The sequence below is a fragment of the Syngnathoides biaculeatus genome, chromosome 3, assembly GCF_019802595.1.
Source record: "Syngnathoides biaculeatus isolate LvHL_M chromosome 3, ASM1980259v1, whole genome shotgun sequence".
Taxonomy (NCBI): domain Eukaryota; kingdom Metazoa; phylum Chordata; class Actinopteri; order Syngnathiformes; family Syngnathidae; genus Syngnathoides; species Syngnathoides biaculeatus.
Genome location: NC_084642.1, coordinates 36517602 through 36537125, shown reverse-complemented (window position 1 = coordinate 36537125; position 19524 = coordinate 36517602). Strand labels below are relative to the sequence as shown.

General features: G+C 41.1%; 1 protein-coding gene across 8 annotated transcripts in view; it reads right to left on the bottom strand.

Annotated features, from left to right (window-relative positions):
* si:ch211-220f16.2 (golgin subfamily B member 1) overlaps nucleotides 1–19524 on the bottom strand; it is a 136252-nt gene that overhangs the window by 50989 nt on the left and 65739 nt on the right. For 6 of the 8 annotated variants that reach the window (XR_009794358.1, XM_061815638.1, XM_061815637.1 and 3 more), the window contains 6 exons: nucleotides 16026–16141; nucleotides 13851–13968; nucleotides 13621–13712; nucleotides 13383–13534; nucleotides 7535–7685; nucleotides 5083–5206 (listed from right to left, as the gene is read on the bottom strand). Coding sequence is in view for 7 of the 8 variants with exons in the window: in XM_061815638.1 (XP_061671622.1) it covers nucleotides 5083–5206; nucleotides 7535–7685; nucleotides 13383–13534; nucleotides 13621–13712; nucleotides 13851–13968; nucleotides 16026–16141 (753 nt within the window). In the remaining variant the exon portion in view is untranslated. The remainder of the gene's footprint in view (nucleotides 1–5082; nucleotides 5207–7534; nucleotides 7686–13382; nucleotides 13535–13620; nucleotides 13713–13850; nucleotides 13969–16025; nucleotides 16142–19524) is intronic. The other 2 variants (XM_061815640.1, XM_061815641.1) reach the window with 2 other exon arrangements.

Below are 19524 nucleotides of genomic sequence, written 5' to 3'. Positions count from 1 at the left end.
GGAAAAAGCATTTTACACTGTTGAACAAAAACACCCTTCCTGGAAGTTATCATCTTATTGTGATTGTGGTGGAGGTGTTTGTGTGTCCCGACGATCCTAGAAGCTAGGTTATCGAGCGCTTCACGGCCCTGCTTGGGTCAACCATGACGAACAGGTCCTAGGTAAGGGAGCAGACAAAACACGGCAAAAATACCCCTATTATGAGTAATATAAATGCATATGTTTTCCTTGCCTGGACGGGGTCACCCCTCTGGAGCCAGGCCTGCAGGTGGAGCTTGAAGGCAAGTGCCTGGTGGCCAGGCCAGAATCTATGGGGCCTGGCCGAGCACAGCCCAAAAGGGCAACATGGGTCCCTCTTCCCATAGCCTCACCACATTCGGGAGAGGGCAGAGGGATTGGGTGCAGTGAGAGCTGGGTGGAGGCCGAAGGCAGGGACCTTGGCGATCTGATCCCCGGCTACAGAAGCTGGCTCGAGGGATGTGAAAAGTCATCTCTCTGGCAGGGGAGGAGCCCAAGTTAGTGTGCAAGGTCAAAATGTTCTGACTTGATGTAGTCGGACTGGCCTCCTCACACCGCTTTGGCTCTGGTACTGGTCCTGTTGAAAGGGGTTGGACTCTGTTCCACTCTGGAGGTGCCCACGTTGAGAGGCGCCAAGCAGGTGTGGGTGTACTTATTGCCCCCGGCTTGGCGCCTGTACGTTGGCTTGCTACAAATAAGTATTTGAACACCTGTCTATCAGCTACAATTCTGACCCTCAAAGACCTGTTAGTCCGCCTTTAAAAGTACACCTCCACTTCATGTATTGTCCTGAATCAGATGCGCCTGTGTGAGGTTGTCAGCTGCATAAAGACACCTGTCCACCCCATACAATCAGTAAAACTCAAACTTGTAACATGGCCATGACAGCAGACACCAGAGACAAAATTGTGCAACTCCACATGGCTGGAAAGGGCTATGGAGAAATTGCCAAGCAGCTTGGTGAAAAAAGGTCCATTGTTGGAGTCTTTTTCTTCTTCTTTTAGCTTGTCTCTTAGGGGTCGCCACAGTCTGTCATCTTTTTCCATCCAAGCCTATCTCACGCATCCTCCTCTCTAACACCCACTGTCCTCATCTCCTCCCTCACAACATCCATCAACCTTTTCTTCGGTCTTAATCATTAGAAAATGGAAGAAGCTAAACGTGATGGGCAATCTCAGTCGGAGTGGAGCCCCATGCAAGACCCCACGTCGTGGGGTCTCAATGATCCTTAGAAAGGTGAGGAATCAGCCCAGGACAACACAACAGGACTTGGTCTATGACCTGAAAAGACCTACGACCACCATTTCCAAGGTGACTATTGGTAATACACTAAGACATCATGTTTGGAAATCACGCATGGCACAGAAGGTTCCCTGCTTAAACCAGCACGCCAAGGCCCATCTTAAGTTTGCCAATGGCCATTTGGATGATACAGAGGAGTCATGGGAGAAGGTTTTGTGGTCAGATGAGACCAAAATTGAACTTTTTGGTCATAATTACACTAACCTTGTTTAGAGGAAGATGAATAATAAGTTCCATCCATAGAACACCATCCCTACTGTGAAGCATGGGGGTGGTAGCATCATGCTTTGGGGGTGTTTTTCTGCACATGGGACAGGACGACTGCAGTGTATTAAGGAGAGGATAACAGCGGCCATGTATTGTAGCATTTTGGGAAACAACCTCTTTCCCTCAGTCAGAGCATTGAAGATGGGTCAAAGCTGGGTCTTTCAACATGACAATGACCCGAAGGACACACCCAGGAAAACCAAGGAGTTGCTCCGTAAGAAGCATATCAAGGTTCTGGCGTGGCTTAGCCAGCCTCCAGACCTAAACCCAATAGAAAACCTTTGGAGGGAGCTGAAACCCCGTGTTTCTCAGCGTCAGCCCAGAAACCTGTCTGATCTAGAGAAGATCTGTGTGGAGGAGTGGGCCAAAATCCCTCCTGCAGTGTGTGCAAACCAGGTGAACAACTACAGGAAACATTAGACCTCTGTAATTGCAAACAAAGGCGACATTGATTTTCTCGGGTGTTCAAATACTTATTTGCAGCTGTATCACATAAATCGTTAAAAAAATATCATACAATGTGATTTCTGGATTTTTCTTTTAGATTATCTCTCTCACAGTGGACATGCATCTATGATGAAAATTTCAGACCCTTCCATGATTTCTAAGTGGGAGAACTTGCAATAGAGCAGGGTGTTCAAATATTTTCTTCATTGTATCTTCCCTCCATCCTTCAGATGGGTGAATCTCCTGATTGATGTTTGTGCCTATGCAACAAACACCAGTTCAGAGTACCCACTTTTTTGGAGTCCTTAGAGGGGGTGCTCGATAGTGCTCCCACTGGGGACTCCATCAATCTGCTGAGGGACTTCAATAATCATGTGGGTAATGACAGTGAGGGCGTAATTGGAAGGAATGGCACCTCCGATCAGATCCTGGCGTCGGACATTGAGTCAGAGTGGATGATGTTCCCCACCTTTATTGCTGAGAACGCCGACTGGAGCTCTGGCCGAAAGATAGTCAGTGGCTGTTGTGGCGGCAATCCCCAAACATGTTGGGGGAAACCAATGATGAGGGATGCCGTGAACTTGAAGGAGTCATATCGGGGCTTTTTGCCGTGTGGAACTCCCGAGGCAGCTGATGGATACCAGTTGACCAGCCGGAATGCAGCTTTGGTGGACGTCGAAGCAAAAACTAGGATTTGGAAAGAATTCGGTGAGGCGATGAAGAAACATTTCCAGTTAGGTTTGAAGAAAATCTGGTCCACCATTCAGCGTCTGGGGAGGGGGAAGCAGTGCACCATCAACACTGTGTATAGTGAAGATGGGGTATTGCATCTCTGCTTTTTTGCAGATGATTTCTGGATATATATTTTTTTAAGATTACCTCTCTCACAGTGGACATGCACCTACGATGAAAATTTCAGACCCCTCCATGATTTCTAAGTGGGAGAACTTGGAATATAGCAGGGTGTTCAAATACTTATTTTCTTCACTGTATGTGCTTAGGGTCTTTGTCTTGTTGGAAGGTGAACCTCTGGCCCATTCTGAAGTTCTGAGCACTAGGCAGAAGGTTTTTGTCCAGGATATCAATGTTGACCGCATTAATCTTTTCTTTGTTTTCAACTGGTCTGGAATGCAGCTTTGGTGGAAGTCGAAGCAAAAACTAGAACATGGAAGGAGTTCGGCTGTAGGGTAAACTAGGAAAAGAGAGTGTGGCGGAGCAGTGGTCGTTGTTGGAGGAAGTTCCGTGTGCTGCCCAAAGAAACCAGTGGCTTCCTCTTTTCATTTTTTATAGTATGTCAATTGTGCCATTGGATGTAACAACCAATCATCCCTCACTCTTTGAATCTCATTGCAAAATTCCACAAACTGAATAGTTGTATGTTATACTTTCAATTTGCATTGGATTTTTTTTTTGCGCGCAACACAGAATATCTGCGGAAACTGTATCAGCGTTGCATAATTGCAGTTTAGAGGGAACATTGGCTGAGGTTTTTTTTTTTTTTTTTTGGCATGCTGTCCAGCAATGGAAGTCTGGGAGGCCTAGCGACGGATGGATGGACGGATGGATGGATGGATGGACGGATGGATGGATGGATGGACAGATGGACCACAAAACTATTTTTGCAAAATTAATTTCAATTCTCAGAACAATTTCTAAGTTGATGAAGACATATCTGAACATCCAAAGGTGGTATACCTATCAACTTTCATCTCATCAGTTCATATAATACTCTTCCAAAAGTCCTGGGAATCATTCATTGTTTATTTATTTATTTTTATTTTGCAAACGTATGATGAGCCTTTATGTTCTTTTTGGTAAGCAGTGGGTTTTTTCTTGGAACTGGATGCCATTTTTGCCACGTCTCTTTCCTGTCAGACACAGTTACAGTTGAGTGACACTGCATGAGTTCGGAATATTGCAACATGAATTTAGTTACTTCTAGGGCTAAAGAGAAGTTAACAGGTCCTACAGGAGTTTCAATTTTCCTCCCATACTATGGAATGTCTACCTGCGTAAAAGTAGCAGCTACCTCTGAAGAATTTTTTAAATTCTTGACTTAAGACTAAGTTCAACAGTCTTGTATTTGGTTAAACCACACCGAGTCTGCAACTACTGTATACTTTCCCTGCCTCACCCATTTTCATGTGGATTTTGGGTAGTCTTAGAGCCACATCTTTCCTCCCTCCTTTCACTGACCTCTGTATAAATGAGCAAATTGAGGCTGTCTCTGTAGTTATGGAGGATTCTGCAAGTGATTGACTGACCTAGAAATGCAGGACTTCTGTAGGCCCAATACCTCAGATACATCTATCTTTGGTGTTTTGATATCATTTTTTTGGTTTAAAATCCAAGCTTTTTTGATGACTACAGTTTCAACTCCAGAACACATTATTCCAAACGTTGATTTTACAGCAGAATTAATCTTGGAAAAATTACCAAATCAAATTTGACCAGCATTGTTGAATGGTCTATTCAGTTACTCCCCCCGCCCCCGACACACACACCTGAAAAAACAAACACGCAATCCATGGTGAATAAAGCCGATCACAGATGGAAAAAGCCACAAATGAAGCTTGCAACCAACACAATCAAAGGTTTGGACAGGGTTCCTCTTTTGCATGGAAAAGAGTGTCCCGACTTTAGACAGGTTGTGTACATTTCACCAGAGCTCAGTGCATTCACATTTACTGACCCCAACATACTAGTCAGTTCAACCAGCATGCAAGTTGCATAAAAAAAATATAATATGGATGCAAATACAAATATTTTATGAATGTCCTGATTTCATTATTTGGGCAATTTTCAGAACAGGAACACTAACATTTTGAATTTTCTTACTGTTCTGTGACCCACTTTATTACAATATCTTGAGTATTTTTAGCTTCAAGCCTGTCTTTCCCAAAAATGGCATGATACATTGGCGTGAAGACAAATGAAACCCAAATCCCCAAAAAGTATGACTAATGTTATGATGAAAAACAAAAGATCAAACCAAAGGTGAGGACAACCAGGTGCATGCTGCTGTAAACTGTCTAGTAATTCTCCCACCTGTGTCAGGAGTACTGTACTCAGGCCACCAACCTCCCATGTTTTCTCCTTCCATTGGAGTTGTGCTCTCCGAGGTGCTTTGGTAGTCCTTGAATGGCACTTTTCCATCAAACTCAAAATCCTCCTATGTGTAAGAACAAATCCAAATAGGTGAGACAGAACAATTACATGTTTTAAGTTTAAAATCTCTTAGTGAAGAGATTATTAAATACATTGAGCTGTTTGTAATGCATCGTGCACAAACCCTCACTGGAATTTTCTTTTTTTTTTTTTTTTTTTTTTAATTCAACTAATACTGGTGATGCTAATGCTTTGAGGGTAAAACTAAAATGTGCACACATAGCAATATGTAGCTTACAATATTTACAGCAGGCTGAAAATGCAGAATGGAGAACGGTGAAAAAGAAGATAAGACTATCAAGGAAGATTGAATGATAGAACAAACATGGTTGGACAAAAATGTCTATATGTAGCAGGAAGTCAAAAAAGAGTTGAGTAGTAACATTGAATCTGAAATAAACCCCCGCCCCTCAAAAACTAAACATAAGAAATAGTGCTGGGATCATAACATTAATATGGACAACTGTAACTTGTCCTGTTAGGGGTCGGCACAGCGTGTCATCTTTTTCCATCTAAGCCTATCTCGTGCATCCTCTTCTCTAACACCCACTGTTCTCATGTCCCCCCTCACAACATCCATCAACCTTTTCATTGGTCTTCATCTCGCTCTTTTGCCTGGCAGTTCTATCTTCAGCACCCTTCTACCAATATACTCACTCTCTCGCCTCTGTGTCCAAACTATCTAAGTGTGCTCTCTCTCACCTTGTCTCCAAAAGATCCAACTTTGGCTGTCCCTCTAATGAGCTCATTTTTAATCCTATCCAACCTGCTCATGCAGAGCGAGAACCTCAACATTTTCATTTGTGCTACCTTTAGTTCTGCTTCGTGTTGTCTCTTCAGAGCCACCGTCTCTAATCCGTAAATCATGGCCGGCCTCACCACTGTTTTATAAACTTTGCCCTTCATCCTAGCAAAGACACTTCTGTCATATAACACACCAGACACCTTCCGCCGGCTGTTCCAATCTGCTTGTACCTGTTTCTTCACTTCCTTACCACACTCACCATTGCTCTGGATTGTTGACCCTAAATATTTGAAGTCATCCATCCTTGCTTTCTCTTCTCCCTGGAGCTTCACTCTCCTCATCCGCCCCTCTCATTCACATACATATATTCTGTATGACTTTAGCTAATCTTCATTCCTCTCCTTTTCAGTGCGTACCTCCATCTTTCCAATTGTTCCTCCGCCTGCTCCCTGCTTACACTGCAGATCACAATATGATCTGCAAACATCATAGTCCAAGAGGATTCCAGTCTAACCTCATCTGTGAGCCTATCCATGACTACCGCAAACAGGAAGGGGATCAGCGCAGATCCCTGATGCAGTCCCACCTCCACCTTAAATTCTTCTGACACACCTACGGCACATCTCACCGCTCTTCTGCTGCCCAACATGCAGGTCCTGTACTATTCGAACATATTTCTCCGCCACACCAGACTTGCGCATGCAGTACCACAGTTCCTCTTTTGGTACTCTGTCATAGGCTTTCTCTAGCTCTACAAAAACACAATGTTGCTCCTTCTGACCTTATCTGTACTTTTCCACGAGCATCCTTAAGCCAAATAATGCATCTGTGGAACTCTTTCTAGGCATGAAACCCTACTGTTGCTCGCAGATACTTACTTCTATCCTGAGTCTAGCCTCCACTACTCTTTCCCATAACTTCATTGTGTGACTCATTCTTTTTATTCCTCTATAGTTCCCACAGCTCTGAACATCACCTTTGTTCTTAAAAACGGGGACTAGCACACTTTTCTTCCATTCTTCTGTCATCTTCTCTCCCACTAGTATTCTATTGAATAAGTTGGTCAAAAATTCCACAGCCACCTCTCTGAATTGCTTCCATACTTCCACTGGTATGACATCAGCACCAACTGTCTTTACATTTTTCATTCTGTTCAGTGCCTTTCTAACTTCTCCCGTACTGATCACTGCCACTTCCCTGCCATTCACACTTGCCTCTTCTACTCTCTCCCATTTTCTTCATTCATTAGCTTCTCAAAGTACTCTTTCCATCTACTTGGCACACTACTGGCACCAGTCAACATATTTCCATCGTTATCCTTAATCACCTTTACTTGCTGCACATCCTTCCCATCTCTATCTAATATGGACAACTGTAAGTAGATTATTTATAGTATAATATGTGAAAGGATAAACGTTTTCATTTTTAATTTATGTCTCAGAGTTTGATAATGCTGCTCTTTGTTCACCTATTCTTTCCAGTGATTTAAAATATAAATGGTAAACCTAACAAGATATGTAACAATTTTCTGAAGGTATAACTATCAGCAAATGGCAAATTCACAGTAATGTACTGTATTGTGCCTACCTGCAGGCTTCTTTGGGCTGTTACAGCCAGGTTTTTGGCCCTGTGTTGGCTGAGCCCCTGATCTTGAGCCAGCTCCTCCTCCAACCCCTGCTGCCGAGAGTCCAGAGCTGGATCGGAGCAGCCAGGAAAGAACCAGTCATCCTCAATCAGTTTTGTGCCACAGGGATTGGGGAGATATGGGTTGGATTGAGCATGTGGGTATGAATTGAAAATGGGATGTAAGAGGGTTTAGATAAAAGAGTAGCTAAAATGGAGAGATGCCAATAGAGTTCAGTTAAGAATTGTTATCAGAGATTGTGGTTTTTATGGCTGGAGAGCAGAAGGCATTACTATTTGTAACGAGAGCAGAGGCAGAAAAAGAGAAGGTAGTAAAAGACAAAATAATGGAAGTAGAGAGCAAATATTAAAGAAAGAAGAGAATGTAAAAAAAAAACACAACTGGAAAAAAAAATTCTAGTATGTGGTCAGAGGTTCCAGATGTTTACATTGGAATGAAAAAGTGATTGCTTTCAAACATTTGCGAGACAAGAGAGCAATTTTTACAGATCTTATTTGAATTCAATCACCATGATTATCACTGACTCTTAATAGTAAGAGTCTTCGATTGCAATTACATTTCCATTTTGCCAAACAGGATGAAGGCTAGTCTGTGTAGCTTTTTTAAATCATGTACAAAACATGTTCCCATCTGTTTTATGACTACAGGTTAATGTAAAGAGTAGGGAGAAGGGGCAGCTTCGCACAAAAAGAAAATAATAGAATGGTCGTAAAGAAATTATACAAGGTACCACATTATAAAGACACATTAAAGAGCAGAAGAAACAAAGAAAGCATAACACGTACCTAAAAAAAATGGGGTCTGATGAAGTCATAAGTAATCTAATGCATTACTTTTTCTAGTAGTTAAGATTACAGTGAATTTTTATTTACAGCCATTAGCTACTTTTTATTCACAAGATGGAGAATTTAGTACATCCATCCATTTATTGAATCACTTATCCTCACAAGGTTCGTGGGAGAGCTGGAACCCATCCCACCTATCTTCAGGCTAGAGACAGGGTACACTGTGAACTGGTTCCCAGCTAATCGTAGGGCACATATAAACAATTCAACGTGAACACCAATGTTTCATTTACAAATCAGACGGCACGACATGAATTTGTTGTTTTTGCGAACCAATCAAAATTACTTATTTTTTGGGTGGGGCAGCTTTGTCATACATCTCTTCAATTGCAACTGCCGAAACTTTGATGCTTCAGCCATTTATAATGTGAGAAAATACCTTGCGGGAAATTCTACATGTTTCTATTGTTGTATTAGCAGTGGATATTACAAAATTACCACTATTCGCACACATTTACTAATTTTACTCAGCAAACAGCTTCTTCATGAGTGAATTAAAAAAAAAAAAAGCAAATGTTTTTTTAGGGCCCAAATGCATGTGTTGTTTTTTGGCACTTATAAAATGAAATGGTGGCAGGTGTGTTGACTCTTTTTTTATTCATGCTCTGATTTAAAAGTTATAAATTACTCCGAAAAGGCTCTTTCCTTGAGTATGTTTTTCATTAAGTACTTTCTTCCTCAAGTAAATATTTGGATGACTACTTGTTACTTTACATGAGTCATACTCAGCTGCAGCTCATTCCGAACACTGCAGCTCAGGTTCTGACCAAAACAAAGAGGTCAGACCATAAAACTCCAATTCTAAAGTCTTTCCAGTAACCTTGATAATAGATTTTAAAATTCTGCTACTCGTCTACAAATCACAAAATCGTTCAGGTCCTAGGCTGAATACATGAAAGAAATGCGAATGGAATACAAACCAAAGAGGTCTCTGAGATCAACAGACTAAGGTCAAACAGTGAAGTGCAGAGTCCAAAGCAAACATGGAGACGCAGTATTTAGCTATTATGCTCCAAACAATTGAATAAATTGCCAACAGAGGTGATATCAGCTCCAAATGTGAGTGGTTACAAATTCAGATCTCATGCGTTTTAGAGTACTGTACTTCCACTTTTTAGTGATATTTCTTGCACTCAAAGCTGTTTTAATTGTACTTTTAATTTTGAAATGTATACATTTTTGTATTTGAATGGTTTTAATCACGTAAAGCGCATTGTGTTACCTCATGTATGAAATTCCCGATACATTTTTTTTTGCTTTGCTCTTGAGTACGATATTTGGCTTCTTTACCCACTTTGAAAGAGAACAATACTGTACTAAGGTTTGACCCCCAAAGAATCAGTAGTCTGATCTAGTCCTGTATGTTTGTCTTAATGAGTCTTTAATGAAGTGCGCTAAGAATGGTGTGCTTGTTTAGTGGCTATTTGGCATCCCAAGTCTGCTCTAAGTTACTCATTTAACGTGGCTTTAACTACACTCATATTGAAGTTATTTTTTTCATGTCAATTACATCATTCTGTAACTTATGTATAGTGCATTATCAAGTAATGGGTACGCTTAGCTAATGCTTTTTTTTAGTGCGGTGATATTCCTGCCACTTGATAGCTGCTGAAAGTAACTAAAAAGTTACTTTTTTCTAACAGTTACTTTTAAATTAGGTAATCAATGAATTAACTAAGTTAGTTTTAAACTCAGGTAATCAGTAAAGTAACTAAGTTTCTTTTAAGCTCAAGTTATCAGTAAAGTAAGAGTTACTTTTTCAAGCCAACTGTGGCAACATTGTTGACAAGCACATAGCATTGTTCTGTATCACACATTTTCTTCTAAACAATCAAACATTTAAAAGGGAAATCCAGTGGTTTGCATTAACAATATATCCAATAGGTCATACACATATGTACTCTATCTTGACAATGTGATGTTAAATCCTCTCTCATTTAATAGCGTTTTGATCGGGAAGACAGTGGAATACTTCCATACACATCCGTGAGCTGAGTGGCGGAGCTGTGAGCTGAGCTCGCTCCCCCGTGAGCGACCTCTGCCGCTCGGCTATAAATACTGTTGAATATTCGGACGGAATGACCCGGAGTCTGACGAGCTTGCTCCACCAAGCGGCGGAGCCGTGAGCTCACTTGCCGGCTCCTGGCTCGGCGGGGAGGGAGCTCACGGCTCCAGCACTCTGTATGGAAGTATTCCTCAGTCTTCCTGATCAAATGATACTGGTATTTCTTTATCGGATGAGAATAAATCCAAGAAATCAGCCCTGGGCATAATGGTCTCCCATGTAATCGAGCGTTTGAAACAGCATGTAACACGTCTCATACGGCCATGTGAGTCACGAAAATGGCAGCGCCCCTGAAAATTCGTAATTGTCGATAAAAATCTTCTCCAAACAGTATTAAATAAGAGAGGATTTAACATCACATTGTCAAGATAGAGTACATATTACGTGACCTATTGGATGCATTGTTAATGCAAACCACTGCATTTCTCCTTTAAACATGTTTTATTCACAGCCTTTTCCAGACATTGATGTTGTTGTATTATAGAGACAACACTCTAAAAATCTATTAGAGTAATAATGCTTTTAAGGTGGTAATCACCACTATCGCAAGCCTAACTATAGTGTAAATCGTCACAATAATATTGAGCATAAATAACTGATATAATATTAAAAAGGGCATTTAAGGGAAAATTCCGGCGGCTTGGCAGACCTCGCTCCCCGATGTTGATGCTGTAGTAATCTATTGTATATGAAATAGCTCTAAATTGGGAATAAATGAAAGTAATGTCTCTCTAGAATTAATATACCAAACCACTGAAAATCTACGAGCGTAAGGAGTATCAATATTGATTATTTGGATAATGCCCATGCCTATTCTGTTTTAAAGGAACCAACATTCACTCTGGAGATGAATTCAACCAGCAATTTACCATATTTTCTGGACTATAAATCGCTCTGGAATTTAAGTTGTATCAGCCAAAAAATGGATAGTAAATAAGGAAAACATGAGTCGCACTGAAGTATTTCCAGCCTTTCTGAATTCCGACAGGATGGTATTAGTTGTCATTGAAGCCCTATACTTTGTCAACCCATCCAATGACTTCCCGAAAAGTTGCATGGCACATTTTTGCTGTGCCTCCCAACCCATCATCCACTGCTCCTACAGCTTATGCAAGGCTGCCTTAAAGCTCCGATTCAATCAAATGGCTGGAGTATTTTGCTTAAGCCTCCAGGGATGATGGCAGGGATGATGTTGAAAACATTTTATTTATTTTTGAACTGTGGCACGATGAACAGTCGTATCCTATCGATACATCACAAGCAGAGCTTTTCGTGCTCTAAAGAAGCCATCCGAACGATTTGTGTTGCTGCAAATTTCACTACTTGCAACTTGTAATCTGCAGAATATGATTTTCTCTTCCATGTCATTTATGTTCAGTCCTTCTCAGTTATTTTTATAAGTTACCACTAATGTTGAAATGGTGAATTTTCAGAGGTACAGAAGTAGCAGGTACAGATACACAGGCCTTGAGCGCTCTCTTGCGGTTGTCAGTGTGAAAATAATGGATAAGCAGCTCAGAAAATGGATGAATGGACATAATAATGTATTAATAATTTCACATACAAGTCGCACCCCTGGCCAAACTATATAAAAAAAAAACTGGGACTGATAGTCCAAAAAATACGATACTCAAGTTTTATTAAGTACTTTCTTTACTCGATTGCAGGTGGATGCCATGGGAATTAGTTGTCCACCTGAGGGAAGATTGCGTTGTTTGCAAGGAGCGCTGCCAATACAGGTCATTTCTACTGTTGCTACACTGATATGGCAATTCTGCAGAATCTGTACAAGGGACTACTAGAATACTTAGTCAACCTACCTTTGCCAATGAGGTTACTCCCACTTTAAGGGCATTGAAAATTAAAATCTTGCAAAAGGCCTCAAGACATTTGTTTCACCCCAAGTACTGTGATGACTTGAAATATAAGTTAAATTTGTAACTTGACCACACTTGTAAACTAGCAACCACGATTATTTCAAATCATCTTTCTCCATTGAAATGAACGAAAATGGTATTTATCTGTTCTAGCCAACCGCCCTCTGCCCCACCACCTCCAAAAGCTAAATATCACTTAGCAGAGACTGGTTTTAAACAGTTTGAAGCCTCTTTTTGTAATAATTATATCTGCCAATCTGCTGCTTGTTGTGAAGAAAAGGAGACATAATTTAAAACAAGACAGAAAAAAACTGAGTGAAGAAGTGAAAAGAAAACTAGCACCAGACAGTGGGGTGGGAATACAAACTACGATTCAATTGTGCAGCCCACTACTGTACTGGCTGCTGCTCATCCCAATACAAAATTATGGGAAACTGAAGCCAGTACAGACAGTAGGAGCTGCACTACAGCTCAAGAGGAGCCTGCATGCACAAAACTGATGGGAAACTGTTCTATGTGGCTACTCCCATCCATGGAGCAGGAGCTGGAGATGGAAGCAGTCCTCATGATGGGACAGCACAGGGTTGATAAAGTGCTCCCCATTAACATTGGAGACAACAGTGAATAAAAAAGAAAAGTAATGTTGAGTCAGACAATATGACACAGTAAAACACTAAAGAAAAAAAATTTTGAACGTTGTCTGTAGCATTAATTATGCGTGGTGGTGAGGTGATGATAAAACAAGAGGTGGAATTCACACACAGTTGCCAGTTCATTTAGCCATATAAATTGGGATTTATATTTCTACAAAGACTATCCCAAAGACATGCCCAACATTCACAGGAGAGTACAATTCACGACATTTTTCTTATTGCTCTATCTTTTTTAATTTTTAAACGTGAAAAAAACTATGTAAACCACTGAAAGTTGAGTTATATTATTTTTACAATTTCCTTCCAAGACCTGTGAGATTAACTGTCATCAGCATCTGGCAAAGGCCTTACCTTCTCGTTCATCCTCCATGTGGTTAATGCGTAGGACCATAGCAGCCTTCTCTTCCTTGGCATGATCCTTGGCCCTGACCGCCTCATCTACCATCTCCTGCCACTCTAAGACCTTGCTTTGAGCATCATCAGCACTTTCAGACTCACTTGCCTGTGCTCAGTCAAATGTCAAGAAACAATAAGGATAACACCAGACTATTGGGTAGGCCATTTAAAAAAGATTCTTGAATCCCAGACCTGAGAGGCAGCTCTCTTTGTAAACTGTTCCAGGTCTGCTTGCAGGGCCCTCTGTTGCTCCTCATATACCACAAGTTTAGCCTCCAACATGTCTAGTGGGAAAGGAATATACATAAGGTGTGAGAATTTTTAATGTGATAATCTTTGAGTTAATATTAAGATTCAAATCAGCATGGATGTTTTCGAAAATGAAAACAAAACTTGAGACCACAAATTAGCATTTTGAGTACCATTGTTTGCTTTGAGATCCTCATACTGCTCCACTTTCCAAAGGTTTTCCTGTCGTTCCACCTCAAGCTCTATAATCCGACTTTGTAAGGCAGTCAGATCAGGAGGGGCAATGCCAGCCTTAAAAGGATATACAGTATGAGATATTGCGAACAGGAAAGATCCCACGGGCATAATGCAAAACAGTTGTAACTAAAATCAATTATTGAAATTTATCAAGAGGCCATTCATGCGTTCCAATCCCTCAAACAGCTTTTTTGTTACATTTTTAATAAAGGAAAACGGCAATGTATGAACAAATGGGAATAGGAAATTATAATAAATTAGAATGTAATGTAAGAAATTCTTTTTGGAGAGAAAGAAAGCCGCAAGTCGTGCACAGATTGTTGTACATTCTTGTGTTGTGGCTTAAAATGACGTGTCTGAGTGAATGCTGTATATATCTATCCTCTTCCTCAAGCCGCGAGGTAACTGTTTTCATGAGGCAGTCTTTCTTTAGCAAAAGATGTATTACATGTACTGCAGGACCCTCATATGTGCAAAAGGGTCAACTGATGACATTTCTGCTGTCATAGGAACAACATTCTGTACGCAGTGTTAACAGCTCTTCAGATGAAACAACAAAATAAAAATATTTTATGGTATGCACCGAGCCACGCAAGCGAAAACTCAGTGGACACGATTGCAACAGTGGCACTTTCCGGAATTCTTAAAGTGCCACCGAGATGCCCATATACATTTTAAAATAGATATTGTGATGAAAACAACATATAATATTATTTACTTCGATGTCTACATGAAAAAAAACATTTTGGAGAGTTGTCATTTATGCGGAAAGTCTCACTCGACATCCCAGTGGCAGCCATATTGCCTGTAACGTCATTAACAGATGTCAGACTGGGACAGTTGCCATTGAGAAGACGCTGTGCCACCTGCTGTGGGAGACGAACAACAGAGATTTTCGGATTTTCCGATGCCCCTTTGATACGAAAGAGAATATCTCATAATCGGTGAAGTGACCGGGGCAATATTATCGTTTCGAGACATATTTAGATGATATGCGAATAACTTCTAACAGACTCCCCGACAAGATGTATGACAGTATGTAGCGTAGGCTGTAGCGGTGATGAACAACACCACCGTTGCTCTCATCCCCTTATTATTTACTTACTATTTTTGCATAGCTCTATACAGACCAACCTGTCATTTGGAACACACAAAGCTCTCGTACTTTGCACCTGTGCAATCCATTTTTCACGACGAACCGGGCCTTTTGGAAACGTGTGAAGAGTGAATCCATCCTCCAGAATATTCGAGCAATATCCAGCAATACAACGAGATGGCATTTTGGCTAACACTCAGGAAATGAGCTACTTTCCCGCCGGTAAAACTGGTACAAACATACGAACCCGCCAGTGTGGGTGTCTGGAAAAACGTCACTTCCTGCTTCTTCTCCAAAACGAATGCCTCGAGAGGATTTTTATGGCGACAACATCATGACGTGAGGTGAAAAAACCGATGGGTCCATTCTGGCTGCCTTTTTTTTTTTCATTAAAAACGTACTAAAAATCATGCTTTATGTATTGGTGGCACTTTGACAACACAATCACTTCACTTTTCACTTTGTTGGGAGCCATACTGAGGACTAATTTAGAGCAAAAAAAAAAAAAAAACAAGACCAATTTTCCCTGAAATACGTGATGCATAGAGTGTATGATGTTGACAGCACATGAGAGAACGCACAAGTGAGTATTCTATGCGGCTGTAACGAAACATTATTTGTGATGTAGGCAAGATTTGCCTGAAAAAAAAATTGCACAAATCTACTTGTGAATGAAGCATAGGTTCACACCAAGTGGTTCCCCCTTAATTCCTCCATTTTTATCACTTCACTGGTTGCTGTGTAGGGTCTAAAGCTTACTCGTAATTATTGCCTACAAGCGAAAGCATAAAAAATAAAAAACCTCCAAAGCAAAAGCTTGTATTTTGAAAACTGGGGCATTTATCAGTCAAGGTACCAATGTATGTGTGCTTGCTTTTATTTCAGGCATGTATCAGATTAGAAATACTCGTTAGTGGTGTGGTATGGTATTAACATTTCACAACAGTAAACATTTTAACAAAAGAAGACAGGCAAGAAAAATACAATGCTAAATTTAGATGGATGGTCATCTGACCTGACTTTTTTTCAGTTCCTCCTCCAGCTGCCTGATTCGAGATTTAGACCAGGCTTTTATTTTCACGAACTTGGCCTCTGATCTGCTGGCTTCATCCATTTTTTGCTTTGTTTGGGCTACACATAATAAAGAACAGAAAGTTTTAAAAAACGATTCAGTGTCTTGTCAATAACAACAATGAAAAGACTATAAATAAAGTTGACTTGAGAAAAACTTTTTTTCTTCTCAAACTTGAATAATACACAAGTTGAAAGATTTACTTTTTTTTCCTCATTTTAAACATGAGAATAGGCGATCATTCATGTTAATGATTATCTTGAGAAATTTGAATTTGTGGCTGATGTAAAGGGCTGGGGGATTCCTGCTGCTGATCAAGCAAACTGGCAAAAGTGCGGCTGTGTACTTACACATTTCCTTGCCGAACGAACGAAGGCCATTGTTTGTTTTGATAGATTCCATTTGGAGATCTAATTTATTGTTCAGTGAGCTAAAGTTGTAAAGGAAGTTGCATAGGAGCAGCCTTTCCAGAGGTTAGCTGCTCTTACCACAGCTGTTTATCCATTGGAACAACTATACTTGTCCATATGGATAAGCCGCCCATGCTGCTCTTCTGTCAGTTTCAGATGCTCGGCAATACAGCCTATTTGTCGACCGCTGGGTCTTGCTGCAAGCATCGTACAGTGACGACAATAAGTATTTGAACACGGTGCGATTTTGCAAGATCTTGCCATTTGAAATCATAGAGGGGTCTGAAATTTTCATCTTAGGTGCATGTCCACTGTGAGAGACATAATCGACAAAAGAAATCAGGAAATCACAATGTATGATTTTTTTAATTTGTATGTTATTGCTACACATGAGTATTTGAACACTTGCCAATCAACAAAAATTTTGGCACTCAAAGACATGTTAGTCCAAAAACAGCCCTAAAACGTCAGCTCACAGTCCACCTACTATTCTAAATTATAAGCACCTGTTGGAGGTCATTAGGTGCATAAAGATATCTCTCTACCCCAAACAATCAGTAAAACTCCAACTACTAACAAGGCGAAGACCAAAGAGCTGTCCATAGATCACACACAAAATTGTAGACCTCCACAGGGATGGAAAAGGCTACAGGGAAATTGCCAAGCTACTTGGTGAAAAAAAGATCAACTGCTGGAGCAATTATTACAAAATGGAAGAAACTAAACATGACTGTTAAGCTCCCTTGGGATGGGGCTCCAAGCAAGATCTCCTATCAAGGCGTATCAATGATCCTAATAAAAGTGAGGGCGGAATCATCCTAGAACGACACGGGAAGAGCTGGTACCACTGTTTCCAAGGTTCCTGTGGGTAATACACTAAGACAACATCGTTTAAAATCATGCATGGCAAGGAAGGTTGCAATGCTTAAACCAGCACACAACCAGGCCTGTCCGAAGTTCGCCTATGACCATTGGATGATCCAGAGGAGGCATGGGAGAAAGTTATGCAGTCAAATGAGACAAAAATACAACTTTTTGTTCTTAATTCCAATCACCATGGAGAAACAATGAGAACCATCCAAAAAAAACACTCTCTCTACTGTAAAGCATGCAGGTGGAAGAATCATGCTTTGGGGGTGTTTTCTGCACATGGGACTGGGCGACTTCACTGTATGAAGGAGAGGATGCCGGGGCCATGTATTGTGAGATTTTGTGGAACAACCTCCTTCCCTCAGTTAAGAAGATTGAAAATGAGTCATGGCTGGGTCTTCCAACATGATAATGACCCCAAGCATACGGCCAGGATAACAAAGGAGTGGCTCCATTAGAAGCATTACAAGGCTCTGGAGTGGTCTAACCAATCGTCAGAGCTAAACCTGATAGAAAATCTTTGGAAGGAGCTCAAATTCAGTTTCTCAGCGATAGCTCAGAAAACATGACTGATCTGGAGAAGATTTGTTTGGAGGAATGGGCCAAAATCTCTGCTGCAATGTGAGCAAACCTGGTGAAAAACTACAGGAAATATTTGATCTCAATAATTGAGAGGCTAGTCATGGCTACTGTACCAAATGTTTTTTTTTATCTTCACAGGTGTCCAAATGCTTATTTGCAGCAGTAACATACAAATGAATTATTTTTTAAGAAATCATACAATGTGATTTCAGATTTTTTCCTTTGCATTGTGTCCCTCACAGTGAACGTGCACGTAAGATGAAAATTTCGGACCCCTCAGTGAGTTCGAAGTGAGAGAATTTGCAAAATCGCAGAGTGTTTACATACTTATTTTCCTCACTGTAGCTACAAACACAAACTCACTGGATGATCATAATTTCAGCAAATAGAGGTGATCATATGCTAATTTACTGCAGCTATTATGATGCAGATATGCATTCTGTGATGCACAGTCAATGATGGTTGCACAACGCAAGGTGGAGCGCAGCATAGAGATTTCCACTAATCAAGTGCTTCCTCTTAGGAACCACTAACTACAAAGTGTTCAGTGCTTTGTTTAACTTTTTTAAAAATTAAATGCGACAATACTCCACCAATTTCCATGTTCCTTCACAAAGAATGTGGTGCTTTTGGTGGATCTGGACTGGCTAAATATGCATATGGGGATGTTTTGGAGGATGTGTCGATAGCGGGTGTGTGGATAATGACAGTAATAGGACAGTCAAAATTTCTATCATAGACTGGAGCGCCGTTCAGAGCGCGACTTCATGGCCAAGATGCACCAAAAGATGGGTGAAGGCAATCAAGTGGTATCTCTTGTTCCGAACCGAAAAATACTCTCTCTAGTTATGGAGGAAAATTCAGGATACGAAAGGAAAAAGGCGCTGCTATTGGTAGCCCCCAAATTCCATTCATCCATCCATTTTGTACTGCTTTTCCGGGTCAGGTCGTGGGGGAAGTAGCTTCAGCAGGGATACCCAGACTTCGCTTTCCCCAGCCACTTCTTCCAGGTCTTCCGGAGGGATCCCGAGGAGTTCCCAAGAGAAACATAGACATAGAGAGACACATAGTCTCTCCAGCGTGTCCTCTTTCCAGTGGGACATGCCCAGAACACCTGACCAGGAAGGCATCCAGGAGGCGTCCGAATAAGATCACCTCATCTGGCCCCTCTCAATGTGGAGGAGCAGCAGCTCGACACTGAGCCCTTCCTGGATGACAGACCTTCTCACCCTATCTCTAAGCGACAACCCGAACACGCTGTGGAGGAAACTCATTTCGGCCGCTTGTATCCGAGATCTTGTTCTTTTGGTTACAACCCACAGCTGGAGAGGGTAGGAACGTAGATCGACTGGTAAATTGAGAGATTTGCCTTTTGTCTGAGCTCCCTCTTAACCACAATGGTCCGATACAAAGTCTGCATCACTGCAGACGCTGCACCGATCCATCTGTCAATCTCCCACTCCATTCTTCCCTCACTCATGAACAAGACCCCAAGATTCTTGAACTCCCCCACTTGGGGGAGGATCTAATCCCTGACCGGACAGGGCACACCACCCTTTCCCAACTGAGGACCATGGTCT